This window comes from Drosophila pseudoobscura, chromosome 2 (genome assembly GCF_009870125.1).
Source record: "Drosophila pseudoobscura strain MV-25-SWS-2005 chromosome 2, UCI_Dpse_MV25, whole genome shotgun sequence".
Classification (NCBI taxonomy): Eukaryota; Metazoa; Arthropoda; class Insecta; order Diptera; family Drosophilidae; genus Drosophila; species Drosophila pseudoobscura.
In genome coordinates, this window is record NC_046679.1 from 21,778,834 (window position 1) to 21,795,024 (window position 16,191).

The following is a 16,191-nucleotide window of genomic DNA, read 5'->3' on the forward strand; positions in this document are numbered from 1 at the left end:
TTTTGTTTTTCTTGTTCATTTGTTTTTTTTCGATTAAGTCATAAACAGTTACATTGTTTTACATTGTACATTTGAATATGGTTTACTTAATATTATAATATTAATATTATATTAATTTTAAGTCATATTTGTATATTTATTTAGTAATATCCCATATGGTTATGATACGCATAATATATGTGTGTGTTGTTGTGTTTTTTTTTTCCAACAAAAATTATAAACAAATAAAAACATTTTTTTATTGAGTAGATTTTGCTTACGTTTTTTGATAGTTTTGTTTTTATTGATTATTTTATTTATTAATAATTATTGTAAATATAATTAGTTAAAGCTACAACTTAGTGCGCGTTCTTGTACTCCAACAACAACAAAAACATCTACAACAAAAATTATGACACATTAACAATAACAAAAAAGATATAGTCGATCGATCGTTTATAAACAACAAAGAACAAACTATACAAAAAAAAAAAATAACCTGTTACGACTTTTATTGTTAAACAAAGGAAAATTACTTTGTATTTATTTATTATTTTTTTTATGGATTTTATTTTTTTTATTTATTTTTTTGTTTATATCACAAGTTAAAATTTTGATTATTGTTTGGTCAATTTGTATATTTTATAATATTTATAAGGTATATTTATTTGTATTGTATTATGTATTAGGTATATATGTGGTATGTGTGTGTGTGTTTGTGTAAATTATGTACATTAGAAAATATACTGATAGCATAATTTAATAAACATATAGTTACATATGTATGTCTGTCATCATAGTATAAATTGGTCTAGATAATCAAGTCATGGTGTTCCTCCAAATTCAAGTAGTATTTGGGACTGGTCTGGGACTGGGTTCAAGGAGCTCTACTAACAATTCGAGAGAGTGATATTTGTATATAAGTATATATAATTTGTATAGTTAAAAATAGTTTGATTTTTGGAGAATACACATAGAAATTCGAGTTAGTTGCATGCTTTAAGTGGAGAAAGTGATTTTTTTATGATTTAGAGTAGATATCGTTTTTGTTTTTGTTTTTTTTTTCGAGATATTTTATTATGTAGATCGCTCAGATATGATGGAATAAGCTGTAGGACTGTAGACAGATATGACAATTATGGAATAAGTAGAGATTGAGATAGACAGGCTTTTTCCTAAAAATATTCAATCTGCTTTGAGCAAGTGATATATAAACGATTAAAGAAGAGTTCAGGTAGAAACAAATTCGAGAAAAAGCCTACAATCGTAAATTCAAATGCGAAAGAAAATAGAATAGAAAATCATGCTCGGAATACTGAAAACAGGTACAAAATTACGAATTAATTACAGAGACATTGCCCCAGAGATTGCCCACAAAAATAGATAACAAAATATACTATAAACGCTTCAGGGAAAGTTCATTAAGATCCTTGAATGATTGAAAATTTGAAATGCCTGCATAGATCCCATCACATAATCCTAGCTGCCATTATATTTTTCTAAAATTACAAATCAGATTTTGTCAAGATCTTTCTATAGCATATAGTATATAGCATATTCCACCATACCACACGCAGAGACGATCCCATCGTTTGAGCTTCCATGTTCCATGTTGATATTACGAGTACGTAAGGATTTAGCCTAAAGACATCAGACCAACGACTCTCTGACGTTGCTCTTTACCTGTAAAATAGTTTCGAGAGATGATATATCGCATATGTATATATATATGTATATAAATATATATACTGTATGAGTCTATAAGGTTATATAGGGGCCATATAGGCAGCTGCCATCCTAGATGTAGGTTGTATATAGGGATTTACATAGAGAGAGTTGCGTAGATAGACGAGCGTGCGATATGTCAGGGTTGGGATTGGATCCGCCTCCTGTACTCCCGTTGGGCTATGGGGAGAACACCCGCAAGGATCGCAGCAGAGTGGCCAAGACATTGGCCAAGCACTCGGCCTGCAGGGCCAACTGTCCAGCTCCAATGGGTCCGATCTGCACACCCACCAGCTCCCGGAAACTGCTCGCCACATCGTGAACTTTCAGAACGATATTTCGCGTCTGCAGCGGAGCCGATGTATGCCGGGTCATGTCCTGTGCCAGCTCCGTGATCCGCCGTATGGCCGTCAGGCAGGAGGTCAGGTGCTCGGGCAGCGTAATCAGCGTCATGTCCGACATGGAGGCCACTAGGAATTTGCTGGCCGTCACCAGAGCCAGAGTCTGCTCTGTCAGCTCGTTGCGTGCCCGCTGGAACTTCTCCTCGTCGATGCTCGTCCCTCCGCCCGCCGACTGGGCTGCCGAGCACTGGGCTGCCACCTGGTCAAGTCGGATCAGCAGCCCGGCCATGGCCACATCGGTCTTGCCCAGCAGCGCCTCCCCATCGATCAGGTGGCCGTTCTTCAGGAACAGCTTCTCGCCGTGCAGCTGCTGGGGCTTCTTTGGTACGAGAGGAACCTGCTGCTGTTGCTGTTGCTGCAGCTGTTGCTGGTGGCCATTGGAATGAGCATTGGGTAGGCGTGTCGTGGCCGGTATGGGCGGTGAATAGTGGGCAGGTGGTGGTGCAGGAGTAGGTTGTGCTGGAGACATGCCGTTCGTTGGACGCGGGCGACTGGCAATGGGCGGCAGTGGGGGTTTCTTCGGACCACTCACCGACATCATCATGGCAGCCGTTGCTGCTGTTGCTGCCGCTGGGGGATGGGGACTCGCCTGCTGTGCATCGAAGGTGGGACTGCCTCTAGGTGGCAGCTGGGGCGGTCCCCTACTGCTGTCCCTCTGCTGCTGTTGCTGGTGTGTGGCCATAATCCTCACCTGCTTTTTGGGTGAGTACCGTTGCAGAAGCTCTGCGCTTTTGGGTGGTCGAGCGGGTGGTGGCGACATCTGCTCAGCGGTGGGTGTCCTGGGCGGTGGCTGCACCTCGGGCGGTGCGGCTGCTGCTGCTGCTGCTGCTGGAGCGGGAGAGGACTCTTCCTTTTTGGTGGTGGGACAGCAGCTAAACTTGCTCTTCCGCTCCACAGTGGCATACTCGATGACATGCGGGGACTGCTCCTTGCCGGTGTTGCTACTGCTGGTGTTGTTGTTGTGGCTCCCATTGGCCACGGACTGGAAGAACTCCCGCTTGGCCTGCACCGAGTTGCTGTACAGGGATTCCGTCTCCATAGGTGGCCCTTGCTGCTGGGGCACCTGTTGCTGCTGCTCTAGATTAGGTGGCGGTGGGATGATAAAGGACATAATCTCTTCCGGGGTGAGCTCTTTGGCGGGTGTTGCCTTCTGGGTGGGTGGTGCCACCATTATCTGCTGCAGGAAGCTGTCCAGCTCCTCGGCCCGACCCTCGAAGCCCTTGGGTGGGGCAGCATTCATCAGAGACAGGGAGTCCAGCTCATCCGGGGTCTGGGGTGGGGGTATGGCACGCAAATCAATCAGATCCGGGTCCGTCTCGATGAAGGTGTCCTCGCGCACCTCAAAGCCGTAGATCTCCGACAGCTGGCGCGCCGCCACATCCGTGTCCGCCGACGAGGCATTGCTGATCTCCTTCAGCTGCTGGAGATACTCCCGCAGATTGTAGTCCTTTGTTTCGGCCCCAAAATGGCTGCCATCCGGGCTATGCAGCCCGAAGCTGCTGCGCTGCGAGAGCGGCTGTTTGGCAGCTCCCAATCCTCCGGATCCGGGAATGGATCCGCCTGCTGCCTGGAGCACCATTATCTGGGGTCGCCTGGCGGTGGGCGACTGGGCGGGCGAGGCCACCGACTCCGAGTCGCTTTCGCTCTGCGAAAAGTCCGTGCCCAAGGCCTGGAGATCGCTGAGCAGCTGACTGAATCCGTTCATCTTTCGCTGGGGCCGCGGACTGGAGGTGCTGCAAAGGCTCGGCTTTCGCTTGGGCGTGGCTGGAGTGGCCGGGGCCGATGAGGAGACGGGCGCCACCGTCTCCGGTATGGCATTGAGGCCCTGCGTGATGCCGCTCAGATCATGGCTGATGGTTTCCGCCAGAAGCGTCAGCGAGTCGCTGTGCTTGAGGGGATTGCTCGGGGGCAGAGACACGCCCAGACTAAGAACATTCGAGGTCTCCTCCGTGGAGGAGACCTTACTGCTGTTGAGACTGTCGCAGTCCGAATCAAACTCGAGGACGGCCATTGTCTGGCCTCCGCCGGAGAGTCCCTGCTCCTGCTCACTCAGATACTGCTCGGAGGTCTGGACGAGATGCTGTAGCTCCTGGACGCGACGCAGTACCTGTTCGTTCTTGGCCTCCACACTGGCCATTTGATGGGAGGACTGGATGCGGCCCTCGCAGTAGTTGCTGCCGCTGCTGTCGCTCAGGCCCGAGTCCTTGGCCGCCTCCTCCAGCAGCTCCGTGGCCATGACGCTGTGCAGATCCAAGTCCATTACATAGGGCAGTGATTGCGCCTGTAAGGGAGCCCCCAATTGAGGGGGAAGCTGCGTCACGGGATGGTAGGGCGGCGTCATCAGGAAGTTGACGCTGTGCGCCCGCGTGTGGTAGGGCAGCAGATAGCTCCAGCCCGCGGGCAGCACCGTGTGCTGCGACAAGAAACCAGGTGCATTATCCTCGTCCGAGGGGTCTCTTTCCCTCAGCAGATTCAACATGTTGCCTAAGAGAGAAATGAATCGAAATATATCAGTAATCCTTGGGGTATCCCAAAAGGAATCTCACCCGTCAGCAGGCGATAGTAGCCGCCCAGGACCAAACTGAACTCGCACGCATCCCGATCCTCCATGATGAACTTTACGGCCCGATCCCCGAGCATAAAGATGGACACACTGCAGGTCACATCGTCCTCACGATTCACCACCACATGGGTGAAGTCCTCGATGGCCGAAATCGGTTGGGGCTGATTCATAGCAAAAAAAAAAGTGAGTGAAGGGGTTTTGCCGGTTTTTGTTTTTCAGGATAACTCACCACCGAATTGCGGGCACTCGATATCTGACTGAGGCCGAAGCGTGGACTCACCAACAGGACACGCTCGACGCCTTCTCTTTGGTTTGTGCTAAAGCATTTGGCTCCATAGCTTGGTAAACTAGCGATTATATCTAGATAATGGAGTTTGGCCTGCAATTATACGATTACGTCGGGTTTTTATAAATATTTAGAGATTCGTTTCACTGATTTTTTATATTATATATTTGAATTATGGTGTGGCCTTCTCTCACTCGATTATTCAACACCGACTTCTAGGGATATGTAATATAATATTGCACATATTTAGGTGATATTTGTTATTGTTTGGCCGAAATATCAATATTATTTATATAAATTATTTAATATATAAATATCAAACGAAAAGCACATATTTTCCATATAAAGAATTGTTTAAAAAAATATATATCAACAGGTCGACTTTCTGCAAAGATACTGACTTCCAAACATTTCCAAGTATTCTTTCTGAGCCAAATATTATCCATCTCACTCACACTTAAAAATACCAAGGACTACTTTCGACGTAGTCCCTCATCACCTCTCTATTGCGATCCTCTCTGAGAAGGTCTCTCAATAGCAATAGAATAGGAAGGACAAGAATAACGGCCAACCAAGTAAAGAGAATCATCTTTAGATATCTTTCATATATTGGAATCCATTTCTTTGGGAAAAAACCATTCATATGAGACCTTTCTGGTGGTCATCTCTAGTCTATCTATCCTGAATTAAGTAGGAAGTCGTATCATTCCTAACACCATCTCCACTGCTTATAAGTACATTGATAGTTTCTTCTTTAGTTAAGTATTTAGTCAAGATATTTCTTTAATCCTTTGTTTAGTCGATTTGGTAGATTTGATTTGAAAAGTGTCTTCTGTAGACTATTCTATTAACTCATTAACCCATTAACCCATTTCTAGTTGTTTCGTTTGTTTTTTTTTCTTTCTTTTTCTCACCTGCAGCTGTGTTAGGACCTTGCTCGATGATCCCGTCATCTCCGCATTGAGCTTCAAGAAGTGGGAGATCAGGCGGCGCAGCTCCTTCCGCTTCATGCCCTCGAACAGGCTGACTGGGACAAATCGCTCCAGTCCAAACTCGCGTCTGAAAGATCAGAGAAGTCAGAGATTAATTATCCAGATCACCATATCCCTGTGGGGGAAACTGGGGGCTGCACTCACTCGACCAGCTTGACGGTGAGCTTCGCGGGTGAGAAATTGTTGGCCAGGGCGTGCTGGTGCATGTGGAGGGCGGCCAGGCGAAGGGCCAGTTCCGGCTGCAGCTCGGGGGCGAAGCGTTCCTGGTTGACATCGTTGCAGCACTGCATGTAGAGGTAGTCCAGGGCATGCAGATCCCTCTGTGCCAGCTCGGCGGCCGAGATGGGCACGAAGGTGATGCGGAATAGGCAGCGCAGCTTGTGGGCTCCCGGACGAGCAGCAATCTAAAAGGAAAAGCAAATCTTTAATCTGAGATTCCCCATTGCTGGAAAGTTGAATCCTACCCTGGCCAAGGACTCTTGGGGATCCAGCAGCGTGAGCTTATTTCTCTTGAGGCTCTTCACATGTTCTAGGACCAGGCTGAAGAGCTCTCCGCAGCAGAGACAGAGCTTGTCCAGCAGAGAGCTAACCACATCGTGGACCGTGGTGGTGGCATCGTATTTGAAGGACTTGGTCTGCCCGTTCTCCAGGAACACCTTCAGCACATTTGCCATCGGCGGCACGCATATATCGCCCAGAGAGAACGCCGAGGGCTAATACAAATGAAAACAAGTTAAAGATTGATTCACAGCTCGAGGGATGTCCATCTGCTTACCGGAAATAGAGGTGCCCCATTGACGCACACACTCTCGGCGAATCTCACGCGACTCGGACGCGATCGCAGCTTGGCCCGCTTGCCCGCCGACAGGAGTGTGGACTTGCGGCCCGGCAGGATGCAGTGAGCCATGGGCTGGCAGACCAGAAGACTGACCTGCGACTCGCAGGCACGCACCAGCTGTATGACATGGTCCCGGGGCGCGTCCTTCACATCCTCCCCGTTCACGGCGAGTATCTGATCGCCTGGCTGCAGCTTCCCGATGCTGGGACCGCCTTCTGTCACGAATCTCACAATCACCGGACGTTCGCTGCCGGCCACAAAACCGAATCCCAGGCTGGCATTCCGCTGCAGGTGGACGAGACGCGGCTCCGGCGGATGCTCGTCCCAGCGTATGCATTCGGGTGCCTCGTATGTGGTCGTTTTGTTCAGATGGCTATAAAGAATGTAATTAAGAGAGTGTTCTCCTTAGGTATAGTATATGGCCAGATAGATACTCACTTGATGTAGTAGGAACGACCCTTGGAATCTATGGCACGCTCCCAGCCATAGGAGAGCTCCTCATGCTTGCTCCAATCCTCGCAGGCGGGCAGCCATCCTGATGTTTGTGCCAAGTGGCTGGAAAACAGAACAGAATATCATTACAATTAAATTTAAATTATTATTCAGGGACTTTTCCCCGAAACACAAAGAATTTGGAATCGGAACTGAGTCGGGAGAGGTATGCGTATGTGTGGTTATCTATAATATACATACTCGTACTATTAAAACAATTAACATGATCGAATCACAGGTATTAAATGACAGCTAATGATTGCGAATTAATTTTGGAAAAATATTTGAAATTATACAATATTTAAATAGATAATTTCACTCACGGAATAAAAAGCGGGCTGAGAAAAGTTTTATAATTTTATGGTTAGTTGGCGCATAATACATATATATTGTGTTTATTTATACCCCGGTCTTATACAAGGGTGAACTATATATGTACATACATATTCCTATTAGAGATCTCTTAAATTCATAATCAGACGATTGCAAACTAGATCCATATAAGGTATCTGCAGTCATTTATCTCTATAAAAATAAATCCCACTAGAGTTACCCAAAAGCCTGCACACCCACAATTGACCCTGAACTTGTTGATAGACTTGTTTGTGGATAAGCTAACCCTACAGACACAACCAAGGGTATAGTTTTTCCCTGTGGCTGGGCCCTGCAAAATGCATTTCAATTGACATTAATCAACGCTAATTGGGTTATTTGCATGACTATGCAATAAACAGCAGCCACCCATAATCGTGCCACAAGCCTCAGCCCCAGTGCCAGTCCCAGCCCCAAAGCAAAGCAAAGCCAAGCCCATAGCAAGCCAAACCCAACTCAAAGCCCCAGACCCAGGCCCAGAACCAAATCCAATTCCAGCCCACATCAGGCCACCTTGGTGGCTTCCGTTGCTGTCTTTCTTCATTTCCTGGCTGCACACAATTGTGATAATTAGTTTTGCACTTTTGCACACTTTCCGAGAAGCAGAGATACATAGAGAGAGAGAGAGAGAGAGAGAGCGAGAGGGTGAAAGGGGGTCTCGGGACCATGTCCATGTCCGTGTTTGTACCCGGGGACCCAACCAGAGCTGTTCACTCAGTCAGTCTCCATCGCCCCCAGTCCAAGTCCCATCCCCATCCATGCCACAGCGAGTCGCCTCGGCAATGGCATTTTGTGCGCTTTCAGTTTGATGTGCAACAAAGTGTAAAATTATTTAATAGAATTTTGCGCATAATCAATTTATGTGCAGCACAGCCCCGAGACCAAGACCCAGCCATTCAGTCAGCCACCCATCCACCCACCCACATTCACAGCACTCACATTCACATTCGCATCCATCTAACCAGGCCAGGACATCGTATTTCCGCCAGTCACTCCGTCAGTGGGACAGGCATTAGAATGTTGGAACTTTGGCCACGCTAATGTTTGCATAAATGTCAGGCTTTTTACACTGTTTAATATTCCTTTGTAGGATACTTTTCCTAGCTTAAAGCTTAAAGAGTTCTTTGATATTAAAAGCAGGATCCGAAAAGTTACCAAAGGAGGAATATTCCCATTCCAAATATTTTCTTAGCAAGTGGAAATAGAACTTCCCAAAGGAGGGCAGTACTTAAATATTTTAAAACGTCACTTGAATGAAAACTTTTGTTGAAGAATTAAATATTTAATAGGCCTTCCAGAACTTAAAAAAGGAACAACTTTTAAGGATTTTCCAGTAAAATCCTATTGTGACTCTTCAAGTTGTAAATGACTTGAAATGAATCATTAATTTAGTTTAAAAATGCAACACAGAATTCCAAAAAGGTATGAAAGCTAGTTTGTGTTTTAAGCGATTTAATATTTTATAAACATTAAAGTGTCCTCGAATTTCATCATTTCAATGCAAAAGGATAATCAATATTCTGATTATTATCCCCATGATTGAATTAATTCTTGAAAATATCCTTGAAAATTATACTATTATTCTTCAAAAAACAGGAAAAAGGTACAAGATTTACCAAATGTTAGGAACATCAAATGATAATTCCTATCAAAAGTGTAACTCCTCCTCAAATATAATACGAATTTCGCACGAATTCTATAGGATATTTACGATCATTTACGATAAATTACAATTGAAACCTCAATATAGAATTGTTTCCAATAGAAAACATACCTTAACATTTGATAATAATTTTCTTAACCCCAGTTAGATCCCTCCCCCAACAAAAGAACGTTTCAGATCTCCTATATTTTCCAGTTTATAATCCAAAGAGGAGAGCAAATCGTGGGGATGGTATGATTAATGATACTTTGGCATTTCACTCACTTGCAATAATAGAGTCGTCCCTCCTTTCCCGAATGCACGGTCCAACCAGGCTTTAGCTTCTCCTGTATTGTCTCCAAGTGTCCATCAATTTCGGACCAATTTCCGGCAACGCCAGCAGCGTTACTTCCATGTCCATGGCTTTGACCCAAAAGTGGCCCATAGATGCCCGTGCCAGCGGCAGTGGCAGGGCCAACGCCGACCCCAATTCCACTGCTGACAGGCTCCGTTGTTGTCGCCTCCGTTGCTCCTGCCGTTGTTGCTCCTCCTGTTGCTACTGCTCCTCCTGCTGTTATCGGCTGTATTCCGGTCTGTGACTGTGACTGTGACTGCGACTGTGACGGGCATCCGGCGGCGGCTCCTGCTGCTGCTGCTCCTCCTACACCATTCAGTGGGCGATTGGGCGTTGTGTGGGGGGCGTTGGTGCCATTTGTTGTGGGCAACGTTGTCAATTGTGGCGATGATGTTCGTGTCAGTAGCAAGGGCTTTGCTCCGGCTGGGGCTGAGGCTGAGGCTGTTGTGCTGCTGTTGTTGGCACTTTGTAGCGGATAGACATCACTATTCGAACGCCCCGAAGGCAGTAACATCATTGAAACACATTCGCTGCAAGAGACAGAGAGGGGATAAAGTCAAGTCGTTGTCAGGCCATTTTCACACATTGTACAGGCTACAAATCACATTCCACACATACACACTCCACACTCCACACTCCCCACATGACCAAGAGCAAGACCAACGACCAAGACGACCAAGAGCAAGACCAAGTCGACCCACTTTTGGCAAACAGGCTCTGGCTCTGTGGCCCATAAGTCAACATACTCGTACAGGACTGGATTGAGAGGCATTGCCTTTTCTGCTGCGGGGACTGCACTGCAGTGGTCTTGAAAACAGGTCTCCGAACCCCAATCGGAGCAGACACCCAGCCATACTATCATCATTATGATCATCATAATCATCGGGGAATTTTTCGTTTGGTTTTGGGATAGGTTCAGGTTTTCAGCCAACTCGTTTTTACTGGTAATGTTATGACACAATTTTATCATTTGCTTTTTTCTTCTTTGCTCCTTATTTTTGCTTTTCTTTTTTATGCATGTATTTTTGTTCCCTTTTTTGGGGAGAGATGAGTTGTAAACACGGGAATGGTCATGGTATGCGGCACCAGTTTCTCAAAAACTAGATCAAATTTTTTGGATTGTTGGGAGAGATGCGGCACAGATGCAAATATTTGTTGGAATATTAGTGCGGTTTATTGCAGTGCAGGGGGCTTATACCATACGAGTACATCTCTACGAGTTTAAAGAACTTGATTAGATGGGATCTGACCTAAAAGCGCTCGTAGATCTAGCAATTGATTGCTGAATTCTGTAAAGACCATTCCGAAAACAGTTTCGCTTTGAAATATCAGCACTAAGAACTATTTCTTAATACATTGCCACCATTCAATTGGTTTTACTTGATCTAAGGACCTAAGTATATCACTAAAAGGTAATAAATCGTTGAGTTTTTCTTTAGACTTCCTCCCATATCTACAATATCCAAACCTCTAGAGCTAGACTCGAGCTTCCCTAATATGGAATTTGTGCTGTTGCTGTTGTTGGAATATTTCCAAATTCGAAAATAATGTGTTTATGCTAATCTCATGTAAGCTAGAATTTTTCTAACAAAATAAAAAACCATTTCATAGTATTACAGATGTTAAAAGTGTTCTCCTCGTTTCTACACCCCAAATCCATTCTGTCCATTCATCCATTCACCACAAAATGGATCAGTGTTTACTCTGTCTAAACTCTTCAATAATATCAAAGAGCATATGCATAATGTTTAGATATTGGCCAGCATTGACAGCATTTGGATTTTTGGCTCGACATGGTCCAGTAATCGGCAAACGGCTGGCAAAGCCGATTTTTTTAATTTATTCCACAACGGAGTACCAGGCGAAGGATTGCCGGGATGATGATAGATATATATGTATATATACACTCCTATATATGGTTTGTGTTTGTGTTGGAGAGCAGAGACTGCCAATGGCCGATAGTGGGAATAGTCGGATGAATCCAAACAAACAACGGGGTGGCTTGGGGGACTCTGCAAAATGGATGTGTTTGTTTGCTTGCGCAATTTCATCCGGTAGGTAGAGTGGAGTGCAGAGCCGAAGAGAGTAGACGGGAATCCACTGGAGTGGACAGCGGAAAGTGGAGCCATGATGTGGAGTGGCAGTCGTCGAGAGATGCAGCATCAATAAACGAGATACGACAGAGATGCAGAGCCAAACAAAGAGACATCCATTAGGCGAGTCGAGTCGAGGCGATGGCCCAAGATGGAAATGGAAAAGGAGCAGCAGCCAAAGAGCGGGCCGGGCTCATCATCATGCCCCATGATGTTGATGATGATACTCGTAGGATGGATAGGCGACGGGGATCCACTCGAGTAACGGATTGACAAAAACAACGGCAACTGGACAAGTTCCACCATCTGTGAGATGGTCTTCTACTGTACTTTGGTATACCCTTTCACAGGGTACTATTATGGTCTTTCATTAAAGATCCAACAAGATCAGAGATCCCAAAATCGTAGCCGTCTTCCATGGAAATCTTAATCCCACATACATTTATCACTTATCTTCCATTAGATCTTCCAGGGTATCTTGAGCTTCGGCCCCAGGAAATAGATATCTAGATAGCCTTCCTTTCTGTGTTTCTATTCCATTCTCATGTGTGGTGCAAAAGTTCTATAAACACACACACACTCGTACACTCTCTGGAAAAACTGGAACACTTGAACAATGTTTTGAATTACATATTATTTTCTTTGTTTGGCATGGAATGGAATGGATGGAGCGGAGTAGTGGTCCAAATAGACAAGTGAAAAAATGTTCATAAAGTTGTTCTCTCGTTCGTTTGCTTCTTGCTGTTTTCTAGGTTAGGTATGTTTGGAAACGGAATGTTGATTTCCAGTTGGCAAGAACTTGTAATGTAGATGAATGGAGTGCCAAACAGGATACTTGGTAAATATTGGACTTTAAAGGAAAGGGATTTCGATTGTGAGCAAGCCAGAAGAGCAAGCTCAGATAGGATTCAGGAGTTTTTTTTCTGTTTCTGAGATATTCAAGATATTCTGAGATATATTAAATATTCAAACCTTTCCTAAATTAAGCCTGAAAATTGAACCTTTTGATCCTCTAATTCGCTTATATGGAATTTTTACTCCACTGCTACTGATTTCCATTGGCTTTTGAGGATTCAAACGATCGGATCACTTGATTATGAGACAGCTTTATAAAGGCTTTGATATATCTTCTAAAAGAGAGCTTAGAAAGTAAAAATCTCTTTGTATTCTTTAAAAATCTTAAAACAGTGATAACGAGACTTTCGCCCTACTATATCTGTGTTCCTTGCCCTTCCATTTGCCTCCTTCTACATTTACTTGAAAATGTACATAGATTAAATTCTTTAACTGCTTGGCAAACAGAAATAAATTTTAAAAGACCCTCAAAGGCTGTCCCTCTACCACTACCCATGTGCCATCCGTCCGTTCCCTACAAGAATCGAACAGTTTTTTTTTTCGAGCACTCTTAACTGTACAAACATTTTTGCCATCGTCTAGAGCGTTTTTACATCCATTTTGAGTGTAACCGATACGGACAGGCAGGGCCTCCACACATTTGGACAACAAATCCAAACACAAAAGTAGACAAGAAATGCAGGCCGTCAGGGGAAAACGTCAGAGAGAGAGAGAGAGGGGTGGAGAGATACGTCAGAGAGGGATATGGAGGAGAAGTGGAAACGGGAGCGACACTTCCAGCGAATGATTTGTGTCAACAGAGAGAAAAGGCAGCTGAAAAATGTTTCCGTGCTATATGGTCGGTCGGGGGCATTGGACAGAGATCAGCAACTGGAAATCACACACACATAGCCATACACTCTGGAATACACTGAACAAAAAAGTATTCGTTCAAATACTCGTATATGGATTACATATATTCTTGGACATCTAGAAGGAAATGGTTAGAAAAGAATACCACATACATATATTGCTGTAAAACTTGCAATACATAGTATTTAATGATTCTACGATAAGGTGTATTTCCCCCTACTCCATTCCGCTATTCGTTATAATACTATAATATTCATTTATTATTATATGTTATACTTTATTATATAAATATTTACATATGATCTTGAGGTTATAACAAGATAATCTTCAAGCTTAAAGATGTCTTGCTAAATCCTCCTTGATTCTATTCCAAAATTAATTTCTAGTAGCATTTTTTTCGCCCAGTGTATTTTTCTGTATGACAGTCATGGACAATTGTAAAATGTCGCTGCGGAAATTGTGCGGAGCAATGAAAAGAAATGAAATGAAAAGACAGCAAAAGTCTGATGACGTGCGATAACAGCCCCAGAAAGAGCATCAGTAGAGGTAGAGCCAGAGCCAGAACCGAAACAGAACGAAAACTGTTGACCAACTTGTACAAAAACATACTGAAAATAAAGTTAAGCTTTTTGCAAATTGTCCCAGTTCCGAGGGCTTAACTGAAAGAAAGGTGCGGATGGCAGCAGCAGCCTCTCTTTTGTGGCAGAAATTAAACACAATTTGTGTGTGTGCTGTGCGAGTAGTATTATTTTTTTTATTTCAATTAAAGACTTGAACCATTTTGTAGAGCTGCACCCGCGTTCTCCCCTTCGGCAACAGCTTTCTGCGGAGCTACTACTCTTGCTTTTACCAATTTCGCTTCGTTTCGTTATTGTTAATTGAAAAGAAATTACGCTGCCAGGCAGTGGCACTGGAAAGAGGCACGGCACTGGACGTGGCACAGGCGGAGGAGGACGGTACAATGAAATAAAATTGCTTGACGTCGCGTCATCGCCATCGTCGTCGCTCATTTCAATTACATTTAACTCAAAGTAAAAGTTAAATAAATGTTGCTTCGCTGCATATTTAATAAAAAAACACACCCACCCAGACATGGACTTTACTGTGAAAGCTCTCTCTCTCTCTCTCTCTCTCTTTCTCAATATTTCAATACTCAATATATTTTGTATATAGACCAAGGAAACTACGGGCTAAGAGCCCCAGAAAAACTAAAAAAAAAAAACCCATTATGTACACGCAATTTATGTTGTTTTGGCAATTCACGGGCATCCTGTTTTGCACTTTTCGCTTATGTGTAGGGAGTCGAGCATCACATCGTCATGTGGGAGAGATGGAAGTAGTTGGGAGCAAGGACATGGCCTGTATTGTATTTATTAGTTGTTCGAAGAATTAAATGAATTAAAAATCATCGCAAATCCATATTTAACTACGAATAAATATGATTTCTTGGCTGGTACTAGTATCCAAGTTCGAAGTACTATGATGAGAGGTAGGAATCTCTGATTAGTACCCTCCAGGGAGCTGTGGTTGCACTGGAGAGCCTTTGAATTCTTAAACATCTGATTCAGGATACATTTTCGAATTCAGGTCGCCAGATTGATATGTTTTTGAGCTTCAGAACTCCACGTAACACACTCTTCTACCTGTAACCAGTTATCCCATTGCATTATAGTTATCGGATCCATTCTATCAGTTTCACGTTTACAAGCGACGCGTTTTATGAATGGTTTTCGTTATCGCTGGCAGTTTCGAGCGAAAGCGTTTTTCATTGAATTTTCATTTTTTTTTTCCCACCCACGTAAACAGATTTACTGTTGTTTTTGGCCCCCCATCCACCACCGACATATCATTCCGTGTGTGCGTGACATTTGAAAAATCACGTTCAACCGCAGGCCAGGCCACAGCGTTCCCCGATATATCGATGCGATGCACGGGTTCGGGTAGTTATGGGCGTCGTGTCTATATGGATATGGATATAGCTGCACTCACACACACACACACACGCACACGAGAGAGTGTTTTTATAACGATCTAACTAAATGGCTGGCACATGGCTCCAGGGGGGGTGTGTTAAAGTCGGGTTTTATTATTACTCGAGGTTTTGCTTTAATTTTATTGATTTGTTTCGTTGTGCGAATTTCTTTTGGGACTCGGAATGCAATTTATTGCAAACCAAAAGGAAAGCTCTCAAGGATATAGGTATCGAGCGAAAAATCGTAGAATCTTTAACATACATATGTTAATATTCCACAAATAGATTGGCAGGTCTTGCAATCAGTTGACTATTAAGTTTCCTTGTTAATATTTACACACTCCACACGCAATTGAAATCTTCAAAAAAATAGTTGTTTATCCGCTTATGAAGCCAACAATCCGATTGCCACTTAAAGCCACCTTTAATCTAACCAATTAGAGCAGCCATTAGCATTAGATGCCTGCCTCCCTTCACACTGCGAACAAAAGCCCTTGGCATCCATTGAATCGGAAAACAAAGCGAATACAATGTAACAACAAATTCTTTGCCGTGGCTGTAACCGGAATCATTAGCCGAATCACTGGGGCACGCCCAAAAGCAGGCAACACAGGCAACACTGGCAGCACTGGGAACACGGACAGGCACTGGGCACAGACTCCACTCAAACTGATTACAACTTGGGGCGAAACTTTTAATTGATATGTGATACAACTACCACAATACACACACACCACACAACACCCAACAGACACCAACAGACAGTGTCCAAAT

The 16,191-nt window shown here is 44.0% G+C and overlaps 1 protein-coding gene across 4 annotated transcripts in view; it reads right to left on the minus strand.

Annotated features, from left to right (window-relative positions):
• Positions 1–1,035: 1,035 nt before the first annotated feature.
• The window catches only part of LOC4802398 (FERM and PDZ domain-containing protein 4), a 33,212-nt gene continuing 18,056 nt past the window's right edge, over positions 1,036–16,191 (minus strand). Inside the window, exons 2-12 of one of the 4 annotated variants that reach the window (XR_004468562.1) lie at positions 9,576–10,175; positions 7,223–7,339; positions 6,722–7,157; positions 6,411–6,659; positions 6,091–6,350; positions 5,869–6,013; positions 4,898–5,047; positions 4,652–4,829; positions 2,638–4,589; positions 1,548–1,662; positions 1,036–1,478 (exon numbers count right to left, since the gene is read on the minus strand). Coding sequence is in view for 2 of the 4 variants with exons in the window: in XM_001359286.5 (XP_001359323.4) it covers positions 1,885–4,589; positions 4,652–4,829; positions 4,898–5,047; positions 5,869–6,013; positions 6,091–6,350; positions 6,411–6,659; positions 6,722–7,157; positions 7,223–7,339; positions 9,576–10,162 (4,827 nt within the window). In the remaining 2 variants the exon portion in view is untranslated. Of the gene's footprint in view, positions 4,590–4,651; positions 4,830–4,897; positions 5,048–5,868; positions 6,014–6,090; positions 6,351–6,410; positions 6,660–6,721; positions 7,158–7,222; positions 7,340–9,575; positions 10,176–16,191 lie in introns of all 4 variants that reach the window. The other 3 variants (XR_004468561.1, XM_033377279.1, XM_001359286.5) reach the window with 3 other exon arrangements.